The sequence below is a fragment of the Dendropsophus ebraccatus genome, chromosome 4 (assembly GCF_027789765.1).
Source record: "Dendropsophus ebraccatus isolate aDenEbr1 chromosome 4, aDenEbr1.pat, whole genome shotgun sequence".
NCBI lineage: Eukaryota > Metazoa > Chordata > Amphibia > Anura > Hylidae > Dendropsophus > Dendropsophus ebraccatus.
This window is the reverse complement of record NC_091457.1, coordinates 51,800,622-51,819,582: the sequence shown is the minus strand read 5'-3', so window position 1 is coordinate 51,819,582 and position 18,961 is coordinate 51,800,622. Positions and strand designations below refer to the sequence as shown.

The window sequence follows — 18,961 nt, the reverse complement described above, 5'->3', positions numbered from 1 at the left end:
TTGGACAGTTCTAGATATGTAGGAATAACCAACTCGTAAGTAAAGTTCTTTACCAATAAGTAAAGAACATAAAAAACTCACACTCTTATACTTTCTTTCATACGGTGAATAATAGCTTTTGTAATTGAGTTTCAAACTCACAGAAGCTAATGGCACATCACTGAATGTATTTGACTGTGCCAGTTTTGACTTAAAACTTCAATGTGTATGAAAAAAAGCCTATTTGTAGAAGCTAATTTTGAAAAGCAAAAGAAAGAAAGAAAAAAAGCCTGCTGAAATTAATGAAATAGCTGATGACAAAATAGTAGTCTTTTTGATTTTAATCACAAAAAAATAAACTGGTAGTGACAGGTTATGATGGATAGATTTGACATCTCAGCAAATCACTGTCATTGATTCAATTATTCTAATTCAGAATAAAAGCTGTATACAGTATGTGTTTATGCTACAGTGAAGTTCCCCTGGTGATTGACAGTCATCAAAATTCATGACTATTAAAACCCAGCTCGACATTTTGCAAACCATTTTTTAGAGAAAGTCGTCAGACGTCTTCAAATAATTTCTAAAAGTATGTTGACAACGAACACCGGATAACTGTGATGTGGTACAAACAAGGGCTAACCATAAATACTAGTCAGTGCCCAACACTGTATTGTTGCCAATATAAGATCCATGCTTAATGCATGGATCCAGGACTGGTGTTATAGGCCAAGCTAGTGATATGAATGCTTAATCCTTATCTTTTAGTAGTGTCTCTTCCCCGACCTATTCTCCAAACTACTAGTGATTTACTGCAACTTTTTGAATGATGGAAAAGCAGAACTTTGCAGAACCCTTTAGGTTGTATTTTGGTGCCATCAGCCCAGGATGACTGATCTCAGCAGTAACAAAGCTGTTTTTTGTCATTATTTTTTCATAAATAAGCCAGCATCGGTGTCTGTTGGCCTTTATATGACATCTCTAACCCACCTTAACATAGCGTCTCAGTCAAAACTGTATATTAGTTCTGGCTGTGTAGCGAGGCCTAAACATTGAAGAGAATCCTATGACTATGTTCACATCTGTGCCTAGGCACCATTAGCAACATCTGTTGCAGATTCCTTCATTTTGAAAGGAAGAAAATCCCTCAAAATTAGACACCACCTGCAACCTGTATCCAATCATAAGTATGTATTCTGTCACTCATCATTGGTACAATAGATCTAGTATTTTATGGTGGTTTCCATGTATGGTGTTACATGAAAAATGTGTCTTCTATAGTTTATGAATTAAGTTTTTGCCATTTTCAAGATTTCGTTTACTGCCAATCAGTAGGAGCCTTTAATGTAATTCCACTGGATGAAAATGTGCCCTGGTTATGTGATGGACATTCAGTCGCACATGATCGTTGTCATCGGCTGATCGTTGATATAGGTTTGGACCTATAATTGTCGGGTGCCGACCGTGCATCGCTACGTGTAATAGCGGTGGGCGGCCGGCGGCTGATGATAAACAAACAGAATACATTACCTATCCATGCTGCAGGGCTCCTCTTGCGCTCTGCTTCTCACCGGGTCCCAGGCACTCCAGCTTCAGGGCTGGCCGCTGCGGTCCCGGCCAGTGATTGGCTGAGTGGCCTGTCAGCTCAGACAGGCTGCTCTGAAGCTGAAGCAGAGCGCAAGAGAAGCCCTGCAGCATGGACAGGTAATGTATACAGTTTAAGCAAGGGCTGCAAGGACATCAGAACGATGTCCCTGCAGCCCTTGTTAAAAGATTATCGGGCTGTATATTAGGCTGAGTAAACGAGCGCTGATCTAGCAGATCGGCGCTCGTTTACAGGTATTATTGGGCCCATATCGGCCCACGTAATACTACCCTAAAGGCATCCTAATGTTAATATGTTACGTAATTGAGGCAAGGACTACACAAGGCCCCTGAAGATGATCTGTGGAATCAAGCATCAAGACGTCACCAACTGAGTTTTATAAGATGGGAGGCGCAGGCTACATACTGTAGATCAGACTTGTTTCCCAGCACATCCAATGCAGGGGCAAACACCTTGAACTCTTTTTCATGTTCCTTAAAACATTCCAGAATAATTTTTGCAGTGTGGCTGCAAGACAGGACATTAAGGGATGGACTTGATCTGCAATAATGTTTAGGGTAAGTGGGATGTGGCAAAGTTACAAAGTGAATGCCAAGTTACTCTAGTAGGAAATAAAGTGCAATAAGTGAAATAGTTCATAATGTAGCTCTAAACTATGGTACAAATATTAAGCAGAAAAAAATTCGTTTGAGCTACATGATATGAGGTTACATTCACCTATGTAATTTTAAGATTTGTTCTTAGTACTGGTTCTGTGAATCAGGGGTTAGGCTATGTTCATACAACGTCAAAAAAGAGAAAAGGCAGATGTCCTATCTATTTAAAAAAGACGTCCGTTTCTGCTGCGTATAACTGACTTCAATGCAATGTATTAAAGTCAATGGCATGCACGGACGTCAAAATAATGATCATGTCAATTATTTTTGGACGTCTATTGCAAACAACGGACGTTATTTTTTGTTGTTCATACACAGTTTTTTATTTTTTCACCGTCCTTTCATTGTTTTTACTAATAAATTTAATGGATTTCAATTAAAGACACCCCAAAAGGCCAATTAGTAATTCCAAACAAGAATAATGTACCAACAGCCGTCATTGCACTACGAGGCAGCCAGACAGCTAAATGATGACCATCATTTTAGACTCTAAATGATGGACGTCATTTTAAACAGAGCTGAAAAAACATGTGAACATAGCCACATACTGCTTATTACAGCAGTAGTTCCCCTGTAAGTTATATATCTATTGTACTTGGGACAGGGGATAACTAATGTAAATCATTAACAAGTCATGTACGTAACTAAATCGATTACAATTAATATGATGTTTGTTAAGAAATGGACCCTAGTGACAAATGATTGGCTCCAAAGTCAGATGAAAATGAGGCTGTCTTCTGCTTGACTTAAAAGGGGTTACCCAGCGCTACAAAAACATGGCCACTTTCTTCTAGAGACAGCACCACTCTTGTCTCCAGTTTGGGTGTGATTTTGCAACACAAAAAAGTGAATGGGGATTAATTAGAGACCACACCTGAACTTGAGACAAGAGTGGTGCTGTCTCTAGAAGAAAGTGGCTATGCTTTTTTAGTGGTGGATAACCCCTTTAAGAGCATATTAGTTTCATTGCTTGTGCCAACAGAGGATCCTCTGGGACAGTCCAACCTTGGCTTTAGCCAATAAAGTATAACCATAATTTCACAAGCGTGAGTGCTGATCTATGATGTCATAGTAGAAAATCCTTACAGAAGAAAAAAAATAGAGATGACAAATCAACAACATAAAAAGCAAAACACATTAAGAATCAAATTAAAAAATAGAAGTCCTACATTCTACATCCCAATTATCCTAATTGTCAGGTGTTTGTAGGCAAGATATTCTGCACATTATTACTGCAAGAACGTTTTGTATGTCTATGTTTTCGCCCTGCATTTACACTATTTATTCATTAAGCTTGAGTGAACATTTCAGAGTTACCAGCATTAATGTATCTGTCAGGTTGAATTTCAATCTAGAATTTAAACTGTTGATGTAATCTCTCAGTGTTGTGCTAAATTATTTAAAACTATGGTTTTAACCGAGAAGTTAAAGAGAGAAACATATTAAATATGCTTTTGGGGAGAATTAATTGATATATTCTTATTATAATGTGGCTATTTGTTATATAAATGTTTGGATGTAAAAGTGACTATTGAATTCTGTACAGTCTGTTTAGCTTCACAATATATATATTTCCATGCCTTTAAATAAATAGTAAATGGTGCTTATAGTAATATAATAAAATATACTTGTGTATGTATCTATGTAATGCTTGGATAAAAATTAAGATTTAACATCAAAAGTAACATTATATTTGTATGTATTAGTTTAGGGAGATACAAATAAGTAAAAAAATATTTTCTTTTAATAAAAAATACTTATATATCCATATATAAAAAAAGAAACACACACACAAGTAATCCCAGTATAATTTTAATGGTTACAATTCCGTTAATATATATTTTTTTAATATTAAAAAGGGGAAAAGTTGACGATGGTAGTGCCCATTTGGGCGCCAGTGTTTGTGAACATATCTGCTTAGTAGAAATCACTAGAAGTCCAGGTGCTTCTTGCCTGCGGCTGCAGAGCCACATCCTGAGCTCAGCAGTTTGGTCGACCCTGCCAGATCCTGTTTGCTTGAACGACTCACTGTGTCTGACAAGTCTGGAGGCAAATGCAGTCTCTGCGGAGTGAATGGGAATGAAAATAACAGAACACAACCATTATTAAATGTTTATTTGAAGTAGCACACGGTCTACCTTGTTAGTCATTCATGTAGTCATTTAGTTTTACATGCTACATAAGTATCTATAAATCTCTTCCAAACCATTTGTTTGAAATAAAATTTGCACATGGGGACATGTATTTTAAAAGTGGGAAAAAAAAAAGAGACCAAAAATTTTTTTTAAAAAAATACACAGCCGTATTTTTGCTGTGGACAAAAAAATGAAAACCTCTCTTATGCTAAGGTCCTACAAGGGATTTAAGGAAAATCATAAACTATGTAGATATACAGTATATTGCTTTAACATTCTTTATATGAGAACCTACACCCCAGCTCAGGGGATGGTGCCTATGTGCATGGGGTTTATTAACCTATGCCAGCAGCCCTTCTGTTCTCTAGTGTGTCTCTATACATTAAAGATCATCATATCAAACCCTGGCAGCAAGGCCTTATTCTAGGAAGTCACCCAGTGTGGATACATAAAGTATCCTAATGTACATATTAGGTACATTTCACAGGGCCTCAATTCATGCTCCTTTAATTAATAAATCCACCTGAGAAAAGGTGGCCACAAATGTGTCTACTTCTTGATGTTTAAGGAGTTGTTGTCTTAGCTGTCTCCATAACCCCCACAATCACAGAAAAGAGAAAAAAACTCCTACATTTGGCAGCAACAGGTGGTGGTCAGATCCCAAAGTTTGGTTGGGATCCTTCATCAACGTTAAAAGTTGCTATGGTGGTAGGCCCTTTTGCCTACCGGTCCCCAATGCTTGCTATTGCTTTACTACTCCTGACCTAACTAGTCATAACTAGTGGATGGCTTAAAAAGCCTGTGCACTTTTGATAATCTTTGTTTGTTAAATTCAACCACAAATTGTCCTGCTGCTAAGACCTAAAGCAACCAGATATAATTTGCAAGGAAACCTAATAGCAAGTGTTTCAATTCCCAGTAAAACGACCACAGAAAAATGAAAGAAGGATTACATAGTCCAACTAAAATCAATGGTCTTTCTGTGAGATGCATCAATGTACAGAAATTAAATAAGCTGCCCATTAAGTGCTGATGGAGATAGTTTATGGAAGCAAAAGCAGTTGAAATAAAACTTTTATTGATACTATGCTTTATGGTGCTAGACTGCCACCTTCACCAGGTGTGATCCCTGAACATGATGGTTGCTTTAGAGCAGGGATGGGGAACCTTCGGCCCTCCAACTGTTGCAAAACTACAATTCTCATTCCGAAATTTTTATGGCCTCTGCTGATTTTTTTTTACATTTTTTTATAAATGATTGTCAGATTGGTGTAAACAAAAAAAACAGAACAAAATCAAATTATTGTAGGACCAATCTATATCAAAATAGTGGGAGATCAGGAAAGGTAAGTTTAGAGTTTTTTTTTGTTTGTTTTTTTAACACCAGCCTGTCTATAATTGTTTATAATAAATAATATAAAACTACCCACTGAGGGTATGTGCACACTACGGAACCCAGGTGGATCACCAGCCATAGATTCCGCAGCTCGCCCCCGCCTGTGCCATAGACTCTTTTCTATAGTCAGGCAGATTCCGCCGTCCGCCCGAAGAATGAATGGGTTAATTCTTTGGGCAGACTGTGGCATCTGCCTGATGAAAGAATGGAGTCTATGGCACAGGTGGAGATGCATGTAGCCGCGAGCTGCGGAATCTATGGTTGGTGATCCGCCTGGGTTCTGTAGTGTGCACATACCCTTAATCTCTAATGATAGGCTAAGAGTCCTTTTACATAGGGCAATTATCGGCCAGCAGAAACATTCACTGCCGATAGTCAGCCTGTGTCTAAGGGCAAGCAATCTGTTGAGAAATTGCTCATTCCTTGGCTGATTGTATCTTTTCTGTAGACATTTAAATCATCACTAGTTGGCCACACGATTGAACCTTGTACAATCTCTGAAAATGAGAGGTGATCTTTCTACATCAGGCTGTGTAAAAGGACACTTTGGGCCCTATTACACAAAACGATTATTGGCCGATAATCGTCTTGTGTAAAAGAAGGCAACGATGTTGGCTGATCGTTGCAGTCATTAGTCTTTCAACATTGTTGAAAGACAAACAACTAATACAGCATCAATCTGCTGTCGCCACACCGTGAAATAGGAGCGGCGGCAGCAGACCACTGTTGTCTGCTATGGGCTGCCCGGACGATCTAGTGATCACCTGGGCAGCCACCCCAGGGCCCCCCCTGTACTCACCTGCTTGCTGCCACTGCATGTAATAGCAGCGGGGAACGAGGAGCAAACAAGCGCTGACATCGCTCACTTGCTCCTTCAGTCGCCCTGTGTAATACGGGCTTAAAGGGGTTATCCAGCGCTACAAAAACATGGCCACTTTTCCCCTCTCCAGTTCAGGTGTGGTTTGCAATTAAGCTCCATTTACTTCAATGGAACTGAGTTTCAAAACCCCACCCAAACTGGAGACAACAGTAGGGGGAAAGTGGTCATGTTTTTGTAGCGCTGGAAAACCCCTTTAAGATATACTGGTTAAGCAGCGGAGTTTTATGTGGATAACAGTTTTAGAATACCAGTGACAAAAATTAGCAGATCGTTCCATGTGAACAGTCGTTCGCCGATTTAACCAATGTGTGAGATAGGCTTTAATCGATCGCAAAACGAATTTCCGTACTATATATCATACCATCTAAATGCTGATCGTTATGAAAAAAAATTGTTACTTCGACATCGTTAATCGTACGATCGGGCGAATTATCGTTCCGTGTAAACGTAGCATAAATCTGTCCCCTTATCTGACCAATATAAAACATTTAGATATATAATGAGCAACACTACACACACAACAGCTGTTACAGCCCCAGATTATTAGATGGATGCAGAGGAGGAGGCATCAACACTGAAATAAACAGCAACTGTCACACTAGAAGAGTTTTAATTGTATGAAGAACCACCAACAACAAGCCAATGTAATTTTCACAAGCTGTTAATATGAGATCTGTTAATTATGATCAAAATTATAAAGAATATCCAAAACCCTTCTGTGTGATATTTCAAATAATAACGCATTACCAGACCTTACAATCTAGCACTTTCAGGCCCTATGAACACAAGTATATGATCATTAGAAACTCCAGTTTAATATGGTAGAATAAAGATGTCAAATGGAAACACATTTTATGTGATATATTTGATTACCCCATAAATACTAGACATGCACAAATGTATTTGGTCCAGTGAGCTTGAAGGAATCCTATCAGCTGCAACTCACGTTCCAAACGGAGGACATTATTAGATAGCTGTTAGATCAGCAAGACACACAGTGCCTTTCATATATCTGTCTGTGATTCCAGAATGTTAAAAATGCATTTATTTTATAGTGAGAAGAGTCAAAGTGGCGTTTCCAACCTCCTGAAGTGCACACAGTTGTAACACCCTCCTTGGGACTCAGCTTCCAGGTGTCAATCAAGCAGCAATAAAACCATTTCTCTATATTTTGGAAGCAAAGCTGGGTATATGAAAGGTATCCTGTGTCTCCTTGACCTAACAACTATCTAACAGTGTCAGCAGTTTGGAACATAAACATAAGAAATGGAAACATAAAGGGGTAGTCTTACATCAGGTTAAAAAAAAAAGTGTTTGGGATGATCAGAGGTCGGTCCAATCATCTGCAGGGCCAGATCTCTGAACTCCTATATAGTGTGTACCTGGCCAGTCACCCATTGCTGGTTATCGAGCTTGTCTGGGCCTGCTAGTGTGTCCTTGGTATTGCTATACTACTCCTGACCTTGTTCGTTTTTCTGATCTTCCTAGTTTTGCTGCCAGTCCTGACCTTTTTGCCTTGCATGTAACTTTCCTATTTGGATTCTAATTTTGTACTTTGCCGCCAGTTCGTTGTGACCCGGACTTACCTCTCTTATTGTCTCTTACCTCTCTTCATTGTCGTTGTGCGTCTTGTCTGCATTATTAGTTTCAGCTACCCAAAGTAGGGACGGCCGCCCAAGTTGTTCACTGCCATTTAGGGCAGACCATGGCAAGTAGGCAGGGACAATGGATGGAATCTAGGCTTGCTTCCACTGTCTGTGTTTGTTACATCTGTGACTAGTCTAACTACATATACTACAAGCACAGATTACCTGTCTGAGAGAGTTCATAAACCAACAAAAAACAATTTATTTGGTTTGTCTTAGTTCTGTATTTTGTGTTTGTACTGTACTTCCTGATATACATGTATATGTATTTGTGTATATGACAAGTAAGTGCCATTCAGAGATAGTGTCACCATTGAGGGGGCGGGGATAGTGGTCTAAGCCAAAAGTAAGCCATTTTCCCTCACAGGTGAATCCCGCAAAATCATGCTGAATCCAGTACTATTAGTGATAACACTTTATTAGTAAGTTATGTGTCTTGGGGTGATACCGGAATACCCCTTTAATCTATCACTTGAAGTATAGAACTGTAGAACTACAATTTTAATTGTAGAGATCTGCAATTGAGTGATATAGGCACAGATAATACTTTCTTTCTGTGTTTATGATGTAAGTACAGTACATGTAGGACTGTCTCTGTTTCTTTCTGTTCTTGATGTACACAGTAACACTTGTATTTTCTTTATCTGTAAATGATGTAGACATATACAGTACTGCCACTGTCTCTTTCTGTAAATAATGTTACATATACTGTATAAAGAGATGGACAGCACTGCCTCCATTTCTTCTTATAAGTGATATAGGCACAGACTGTACTGCCTGTTTTAAATGAAGTCAGTAAATTATATAAGCACTAACAATACTGCCTTTCTGATCCTTCATGTAAAAGCTGTACGCACAGACAGCATTGCCTTTGCCCCTCTCTGTATGTGAAGACAGATTTGCTGTCCCTCCAAGTAAGTGATGCAGGCACAGATAGTATCACTTTTGTGTCCCTCTTTGGATGGGTGAGGGCACAGATAGTACTGTCTTCCTGTCTCTCTATGTAAATACTGCTACCATTTCTCCTCACACCTCCATACATTCCTTTGTGAGCTTCTAACTGCAATTGCGCCAACTATTTATCTGTGTTTTTCTTGTTGCAAAATAGACCTTTGATCATGAGAAAAGTACTAACAAAATATTTATTTAGTAAAAACCAAAGAAATACATTTATCTGCTCCCATACTCTAGGTCTGACCTAGTATTTTATTACACGTCCTTGTTTTGGGGATAGTTTACTGAACAATACATAGTTGTGTGATATGACTGCGAGTTTAAATTGGCGGTGATGGGTAATGAGTGGGAAAAATGCAGAGAAATGGACAGTTGCCATGGAAACCCATGCAAAAGAAGACTGTCGCTAGACTGTCCGGCTGCTGGAGATGGACAGCGCTGCAAATATATATTTTTGAATAACAGGGTATCAGATCTCCAATAGAAGCCAGTAAACAAAATACAAGATACAAAGAGATATTCAAGCTAGAATTCCACACAGACAGAAAGTAATACATCTGATACACGTGCCCATTGAAAGAAGAACGCGGTTTGCTGTTTGATAGTTGGGGTAAGTGGGGAGAATAAACCTATCTTCACAAAGACCACCAGCATGTATTCAAGGGCTTACATTATTTGGCTAGGCCATGTATTAGATAAGCATGTTTCCTGTGGCAACTACTGCAGGTGACACAAGTAGCTGATGGTAACTTTGGAGATCTGGTCCCAGATGATCACCATAAAGGGTCCTTTGTTAAAGTGGACCTGTAAAGTTTAATTTCTGTTCTTCAGATCTGTGTGGAAAGATGCATTCCACAGTGGGTGGCACAGCTGCCGAGACAACTGTACAATGCCTAGTAAGTTCTATGCACAAGCCCATATCTAATTAATAGGACTCATGAACACAACTTATTGACCATCATTCAGTGGCCCAACCGCCCAGCATGGATTGCATCTTTACCGTTCTCATCTGAAGAACGGGTGGGATTTCAACATTACAGGTACATCCTCTTTAATCTGACCCACGGATAGAATGACGCCGTGACGGGCAAGCCAATGCCATGGTCCTTTTTTGAACTGCGGCCCAGTTCCCGTGTGCGGCGCCGTTCTATTCTAATGAAGCCGTGTCATAGAGGGCTGGGAATTCCCTCCCTTTGGGGGCGGCCCGTCTCCAGTGCTTCAGCCGCAGCCCGGTACATGTGGATAGAACAGCGCCATACACAAGAACTGGGCCGCAGCTCAAAAAACGGACCAAGGCACTGGCTTGCCCGTGACAGCACCGTTCTATCCCTGGGTCAGATTAAAGAGGATGTACCTGATGGTGCATCCTCTTTAAGGGGAAGCCCAATGTAAAATAAAATTGTGCAGTGTCTTTCAGGCATGAGGAAAAACCATATAATTATTCTTCATGAACTCAGACTCAAATGGTTTAACCATAAAATGGGAGCAACGTCTTCTAAAAAGTGCCGAAATCTACTTTACAAAACACAGTTATTCTCACTCTAGGAAACCTCTAAGACAACTTTCAAAGAAGCTGCCATGAAATCAGGAATCTGTTTAAAACTTTGAGGAAAACTTTCCCAATACAAACACAACACTTTGTTTAGATTTCCAACTAGAGCCAAAGGCTTCCTTTCAAAAGTTGTAGAACCTCCTAACCACCAATGTGAAGGTCTAACACATGGGTCTCTAAACTGCAGCCCTCCAGCTGTTGGAAAACCACATTTCCCATCATGCCTGGACAGCCGAATCCAAAGCTTTAGCTGTCCAGGCATGATGGGAGTTGTGGTTTCGCAACAGCTGGAGGGCCGCAGTTTGGAGACCCATTGCCTACCATGTTAGATCAGGGATGGGGAACCTTCCAGCTGTTGCAAAACTACAATTCCCATCATGCCTGGACAGTCAAAGCGAAGCTTTTTTCAACTATTGGCTATGTTCCCACTATAAAAGTGAAGTCCGTTTGTGGGTAATGACTACAGCAAAAAAACGTTCACGATAATATTCCCACTACGGGATTTTGCGGTCCTCCTTTTGTACGGCCATCTTTTGTTAATGAAGGCCGGCCACAAAAACGAACCCGCAATCCCACAGTGGGAACATACCCTTAAAGTGGTAATAATAACCCAAAATACAGCTAAAACAGGTGTAATTATACATATATATATATATATATATATATCATAAAATCAACAGTATGGGTCTTTTAAGGACAGCAAGTTTATACCAGTGACAATATCATTGTGTGATTCTTTTCACTGATGTTGTTATAATACACTGTTGTGTCCAATATATTAAATTAACCCCCTGAATATAAAATAGGAACAATCGAAAAAAAATAAATATATAAATGTAAATAGTGAGTAAAACTTGAAAGCTGAATTTATAACTAAGCGCCTACATTAGGAAGCATAATGCAGTATTTTTTTGTATGAAGCCCGAAATAATTGGGGCAGTGAAAGGTTTACTGTACTTTACCTCTTATATTTTCACTCAGTTCATGTGCAGTGCAGCAGAAAATGTGTTTTGTGCAGGAATGAAAAAATGGAAAAATGGAGCAAATGTGTGGCTTGCCCCAGGCTTAAAAATGCCTTGTTCAGATATGACAGCTGAGACCGCAGCAGGAGAATAACAGGGAGAAAGAAGGAAACAGAGAGCAAAGCGAGGGAAGAAAGGGTGCAAAAAAATTTAAGAAATAATTTCAATAAACCAATATTCTCGATGGGGAACTGTGAGTTGCACGATATAGAGAGACAGATATGGAGGTGTTAATGAAGACACAACATACAGCTGAAAAATAATGCCTAGGGTGGTCAAAACAGTAGATTTCAAAAAAAGATTTATTTCTGCCATCATCATAAACTAAATGCTATGCCTATGACATATATTGTTTTACATTAAAAAAAGGTGAAAATAGTTCTGCATAACATGTATTGACTAAGTAAGACAAAGTAAGCCAGCAAAAGTAGACTCTAAAAGTAAATGTGGCCACTCAAATAATCAGGACAAAGAAACAGTAGACCGGCAGCCAACTTCTCCGTCCAAATGGCAAAAACCTTAAATCGGACACTACGGAAAAACCTCAGCACATAAAGACAGGGGTGCACCTCTCAGGATATGCAAAACACAGGCAAACAGATCCAAAAAACGAGAGTATAGAGGGGACACTCACCATAAAATTCTTCTTTATTGAGTTCAAAACATTTAAATCAAGCAGAGTGTGTAGCAGTCGGCGGGGTCGCCATACAATCACAGAAAGGGTGTGACAGCCGTTTTACGCTCTCATGCGCGCATCATCATACACTCCCACTGAGGCCACTCAGTTACTGAATATAAAAATGTCCCCTCTTCTCAGGGATGGCTCCAGTTTTTTGCAGGCCCTCGGGCTAGTCAGAGACTACAGTGCAAGGTGAGTGGGTGTAACCTGGTACGGTGAGGAGGAAGGTATGTGTCGACACTAGGGATGGTCCGAACCAAGTTCTGTTCGGGTTCGTACGAACCCGAACTCTCGGTAATGATTCCCGCTGTCTGCCCCCTCCGTGGAGAGGGTGGATACAGCAGGAGGACCGCCTGGAAAACTGGGATACAGCCATAGCCATAGGCTGTATCCCAGTTTTCCAGGCGGTCCTCCCACTGTATCCACTGGCTCCATTAAGCGGGCAGACAGCGGGAATCTGATGCCGAGCGTTCGGGTTCATACGAACCCGAACCTCGTCAGTTTCGGACCATCCCTATTCTTAACAGTGCTTCCGGCCAAAGATTATGCCGATTATACCTTCCTCTTCATGATCCTGGACGCTATAAGTGGCTATCAGCAGGTTACAAACACTCACCCCGCACTGTAGTGTAGGGGGAGCGGGCTAAACTCCAGAAGACACAGGAGACGGAGCAGGACCTGCACAGAGAGAGAAAAGGGTGAAGGACCTGATCACATGACCCGAAGGTCCACAACCTTACAGTGTGGAGAGCAGCCTGACATAGGAAGAGGAAGAAGACTGAGCTGTAAGTGCTGTGTGTCAGTGTCTGAGCGTGTCAGTCAGATTCATCTAACCTGCTGAGAGTTTCCCTTTAAAACTTTAAAGGGATTACCTTATGATTAAAACTTATGCCCAATTCACAGGACAGGACAGGTTAGATGAATCTGACTGACAAGCTCAGACACTGACATAACTCAGTGATTTGTCAGGATCTTATTACTGATAGTTTCAGTAAAAGGGAGAGATGAGCAAGTCAGAGACAGGAATGACGCCTATGATAGATTTTTCAAAGCCCCCATGTTTTTATGTATTTATTTATGAGATAGAGGGTAGTCAAACCTACATAATATACTGTAAATTTACAAAAGATTCTAGAGCATAGGTAAAAGACAGAAGAATCTAAGCTAAAGAGATCAGATATATTGTACCTACACAGTTTCCAGTGAAATATGTTAAACTGCCACAAGGTGCAAGACAGCAGGTGAAGCATATGTTTTAATAAAACAGTGCATACACTGAACCAAGATCCCCAGGCTGACCAGACGTCTATCAGAAGCTAGAGTCATATAGCCAGACTGAAAGACACTGTAGAAAGTAGAACATACAAAAATACCAGTGTAGCATGTAAATGATGACCTAAAATTAGTACGATCTATAACATCTTAACATTGGTTCATGAATGTCATATAAGTTTACTCTGTTACAAAGTCACTGGGACAATTTTTAGCCCCAAAAAGGGTACTCAAACACCAGGTAAAAAAAAATAAACTTGTTGCCGAGGCATATAGCATTGATTTGCGGTCTGCTCCAAATCAAAAACCACTAAAAGTCCATTTGCTTTGGAGGTCTTAGTTCTGTACTTCCCGATTAAGCAGTTGCCAGAACTTAGCTCTCCCACCCACAGCACTCATGTCAGTTCCCTGCCCCAAACTGTTTTTACTGCACACTATTGCATAGTGAGGTTGCAGCACCTGCTGCGGTCATTCCCCATCTATTCCTCCTGTAGCATCGTTCATTACAAGGCAGTATGCTGTAAACACATCTCATTCTTCCTAAATGTCCAAAAAGATATATCTATATGTATCTGTGTATGTGACAAAAAGATGGTGTACTGGAGGGGCTGGTCAGAGATGGCGAAATCCCTCAGGGGGGAGGGGCTAGAGTCCAAAGACAAGATACCGCCAAGCTTCCTGTAACATCAGGATGAGGTGTTGTCTAAGGAGAAAGGGAGGAGCTGGGGATTATGCACATTTAGCAATTCTTTTTTCAACTTCCTGTCAGGGGTGTATCACACAAAAGCTGCTGGTTCCAGTACTATTAGCAATGACAGTATGCTAGCTAGAAATCTTGGGGTCATAGTTTTATTTAAATAGAGTTTTCTGATACTGGAATACCACTTTAACTGCTAAAAGAAACTGCTTACCTGTCTATTTTAGTAAATACTTGCATTTTCTATGAAATACATGTGAAGCATTTTTTTAATAAAGAATTCTACATTTTGCAATATATCCTATTTATGGATAAATCTGGGTGTTACCAAAGGGACATGCTTAGACTGGTACTGTCAGCACCAACTGGACAGTACCACAGCGTATAGGTACACACTCCTTGCTGGTAAAAAAACAGTTATCAATTTTTAGGAAGAATGACAAAGTCACAGCAAAGAGAGCTATAATTTTATCTCATGAAGAAAACAAGTATGTACTAAAACAGACAGATGAGCAGAGCTGACATAACCATATTATACTTGACAAATCAATAGGCATGCCAAGGGGTTATCACAGCACCCAATGAGCCATGTAACAAGTATATTACAGGGATGATTAAGAATGGGTATTTACACACTGAACTTACCCTTTAAAGGGGTACACACCCTTTTGAGTATGAAACTACCAGGATACACAGTTCAATGTATAAAAAATATTATGTACTAGAAAATGTACCCGGCGCTGCCCGGGTATAAAGTGTCAGTGTGTTAATTAGATTTGTTCTAAGGTGCCCAGGAGGCCAAGCTAAAGGTATTGTTTCATCTGAGTTAATCAGTGGAATTAGTGTATACCTGTAGTGCATAGTTGAAGGGGTTCTGTATACTCACAATGTATAGTTTTTAGGGGTCTCGCATATCTGTAGTGCATAGTTGGGGGGGCTGTATACCTATAGTGTATAGTTGGGGGGGGGGTCCTGTATACCTGCAGTGTGTAGTTGGGGGGGCTGTATACCTATAGTGTATAGTTGGGGGGGTCCTGTATACCTGCAGTATGTAGTTGGGGGGGCTGTATACCTGTAGTGTATAGTTGAGGGAGGTCCTGTATACCTGCAGTGTACAGTTGGTGAAGGTCCTGTATACCTGTACTGTATAGTTCGGGGGTCCTGTATACCTGTAGTATATAGTTGGTGCTGTATACCTGTAATGTATAGTTGGTGGAGGTCTTGTATACCTGTAGTTTATAGTTTGAGGGTCCTGGTTACCTGTAGTGTATAATTGGTGGAGGTCTTGTATACCTGTAGTATATAGTTCGGGGGTCCTATATACCTGTAGTGAATAGTTTCAGGGTCCTGTATAACTATAGTATAGAGTTGGTGAAGGTCCTGTATACCTGTAGTGTATAGTTTGGGGTCCTATATACCTGTAGTATATAGCTGGTGGAGTTCCTGTATACCTGTAGTATATTCGGGGTCCTGTATCCTTGTACTATAGAGTTGGTGAAGGTGCTGTATACCTGTATTATAGAGTTGGTGTAGGTCCTGTATACCTGTAGTGTATAGTTTTGGGGTCCTGTATACCTGTAGTGTATAGTTTGGGGTCCTGTATACCTGTAGTATATAGTTGGTGGAGGTCCTGTATACCTGAAGTATATAGTTGGTGGAGGTCCTGTATACCTGCAGTGTATAATTTTGGGGTCCTTTATACCTGTAGTTTAAAGTTTGGGGTCCTGTATACCTGTAGTATATAGTTTTGTGGAGGTCCCGTGCACCTGTAGTGTATAGTTTTGGTGTCCTGTATACCTGTAGTGTCCTGTATACCTGCAGGGTTGTATTTACCCGTATGGCAGTGTTATTCAGTCACAGTGTGTTGGTATTGGTCATGTCTGGTATGGCGGTGTTATCCAGTCACAGTATGGCGGTATTGGTCAGGTCTGGTGTGGCGGTGTTATCCAGTCACGGTATGGTGGTATTGGTCCGGTCTGGTATAGCGGTGTTATCCAGTCACAGTATGGTGGTATTGGTCAGGTCTGGTATGACAGTGTTATCCAGCACAGTATGGCGGTATTGGTCAGGTCTGGTATGGCAGTGTTATCCAGTCACAGTATGGCGGTATTGGTCAGGTCTGGTATGACAGTATTATCCAGCACAGTATAGCAGTATTGGTCAGGTCTGGTGTGGCGGTGTTATCCAGTCACAGTATGGCGGTATTGGTCAGGTCTGGTATGACAGTGTTATCCAGCACAGTATGGCGGTATTGTTCAGGTCTGGTGTGGCAGTGTTATCCAGCACAGTATGGCGGTATTGGTCAGGTCTGGTGTGACAGTGTTACCCAGTCACAGTTTGGTATACCTGTAGTGACCTGTATATACATGTACTGTATGGATGGAGTAGGGGGCCCTGTATATACATGTACTGTATAGTTGGAGTAGGGGGTCCTGTATATATATGTTCTGTATAGATGGAGTAGGGGGTCCTGTATATACATGTACTCTATAGTTGGAGTAGGGGGCCCTGTATATATATGTCCTGTATAGATGGAGTAGGGGGTCCTGTATATACATGTACTGTATAGATGGAGTAGGGGGTCCTGTATATACATGTATTGTATAGATGGAGTAGGGGGCCCTGTATATATATATATGTACTGTATAGATGGAGTAGGGGGTCCTGTATACATGTACTGTATAGATGGAGTAGGGGGTCCTGTATATACATGTACTGTATAGATGGAGTAGGGGGTCCTGTATATACATGTACTGTATAGATGGAGTAGGGGGCCCTGTATATATATATGTACTGTATAGATGGAGTAGGGGGTCCTGTATACATGTACTGTATAGATGGAGTAGGGGTTCCTGTATATACATGTACTGTATAGATAGAATAGGGGGCCCTGTATATATATGTCCTGTATAGATGGAGTAGGGGGCCCTGTATATACATGTACTGTATGGATGGAGTAGGGGGTCCTGTATATACATGTACTGTATAGATAGAGTAGGGGGTCCTGTATATACATGTACTGTATAGATGGAGTAGGGGGTCCTGTATACCTGTACTGTATAGATGGAGTAGGGGGTCCTGTATACATGTACTGTATAGATGGAGTAGGGGGTCCTGTATATACATGTACTGTATAGATAGAATAGGGGGCCCTGTATATATATGTCCTGTATAGATGGAGTAGGGGGCCCTGTATATACATGTACTGTATGGATGGAGTAGGGGGTCCTGTATATACATGTACTGTATAGATGGAGTAGGGGGTCCTGTATATACATGTACTGTATAGATGGAGTAGGGGGTCCTGTATATACATGTACTGTATAGATGGAGTAGGGGGTCCTGTATATACATGTACTGTATGGATGAAGTAGGGGGTCCTGTATATACATGTACTGTATAGATGGAGTAGGGGGCCCTGTATATACCTGTACTGTATAGATGGAGTAGGGGGTCTACCAGTTATTACTGTGGATGTTGTGAGGCAGCTTCCCTAGCAACCATTGCTCCCTGTGAAAATGAAAGCAGTAATCCTATTGGTTGCTAAGGCTCCAACTGCTGTGTCTGCTGCAGCTAATTATATCACCTGTGTTTGCAGTGAGGAGATTTTCCCATTCATCTCTATGGGGCGCTCTTTCCCCTCCCCCTCCCCTCCTGTACATCTGGCGGGGACGGGACCTTCGCAATAACCTTCCCGGGCACCCAATGTATCTGTGTGCCAAATTTGGGGTCAAACGGTTCAGGCGTTTGGAAGTCTATAGAGGACAGACAGACAGACAGACAGAAGGACAGACAGACAGACAGACTTTGATTTTTATGATATAGATTAAATATTGTGATAAATCACTTTTTTTTATCACAGTGTCTGTTAATGGCAGGCAGTGACATTGCCCGATATGACCATGTTAGTGATTGCATCTGCGCATGTCCAGATTTTCCGTGACGGATAGCCTGCTCAGAAGCAGGGGACGCTAAGGATTAGGAGAAAGAATAGAGGAACAGCATTCCACTGCAAGCAAGGTGGACACATCATAAGTCGGAAAGAAGAAACATAAAGGGGAGCTGTTATAGCACAGCGTTCAACATAATGCAGACTCCTTCCAGCGACTATGCCATAATCAGGGATTACTTTAGTACCTTTACAGTCTCAGAAAAGTAGTGAGAATCCAGTGACATGTGGAAGCAGTGGCAATGCATACACAGTGGTGCATTGGATTACAAGCATAGTTTGTTCGAGGATTGTACTTGTAATGCAAATCCACTCTTAAACCATAAGAAAAGCAGCACACAGCAGTGGGGAAGTGGTGTGTGCAGGAGGACAGTGACAGAAACCTCTCTATACAGCAGTGTGAATGGCTGAGTGTAAGTACAGGCACATTATATCAGCAGTGTGTATAGCTGAGTGTGAGTGCAGGCACAAAATAGCAGGAATGGAGAGGATGGGAAACACAAGGACTGACTGAGACTGGAGGGAGCCTGAAGGAATG

At 40.9% G+C, this 18,961-nt stretch overlaps 1 protein-coding gene across 2 annotated transcripts in view; it reads right to left on the bottom strand.

Moving 5' to 3' along the window:
- Positions 1–4,037: 4,037 nt before the first annotated feature.
- ELP4 (elongator acetyltransferase complex subunit 4) overlaps positions 4,038–18,961 on the bottom strand; it is a 221,381-nt gene continuing 206,457 nt past the window's right edge. For both annotated transcript variants that reach the window (XM_069968386.1, XM_069968387.1), the window contains exon 10: positions 4,038–4,303. In XM_069968386.1, coding sequence (XP_069824487.1) covers positions 4,172–4,303 — 132 coding nt within the window. In that variant the 3' untranslated portion in view covers positions 4,038–4,171. The remainder of the gene's footprint in view (positions 4,304–18,961) is intronic.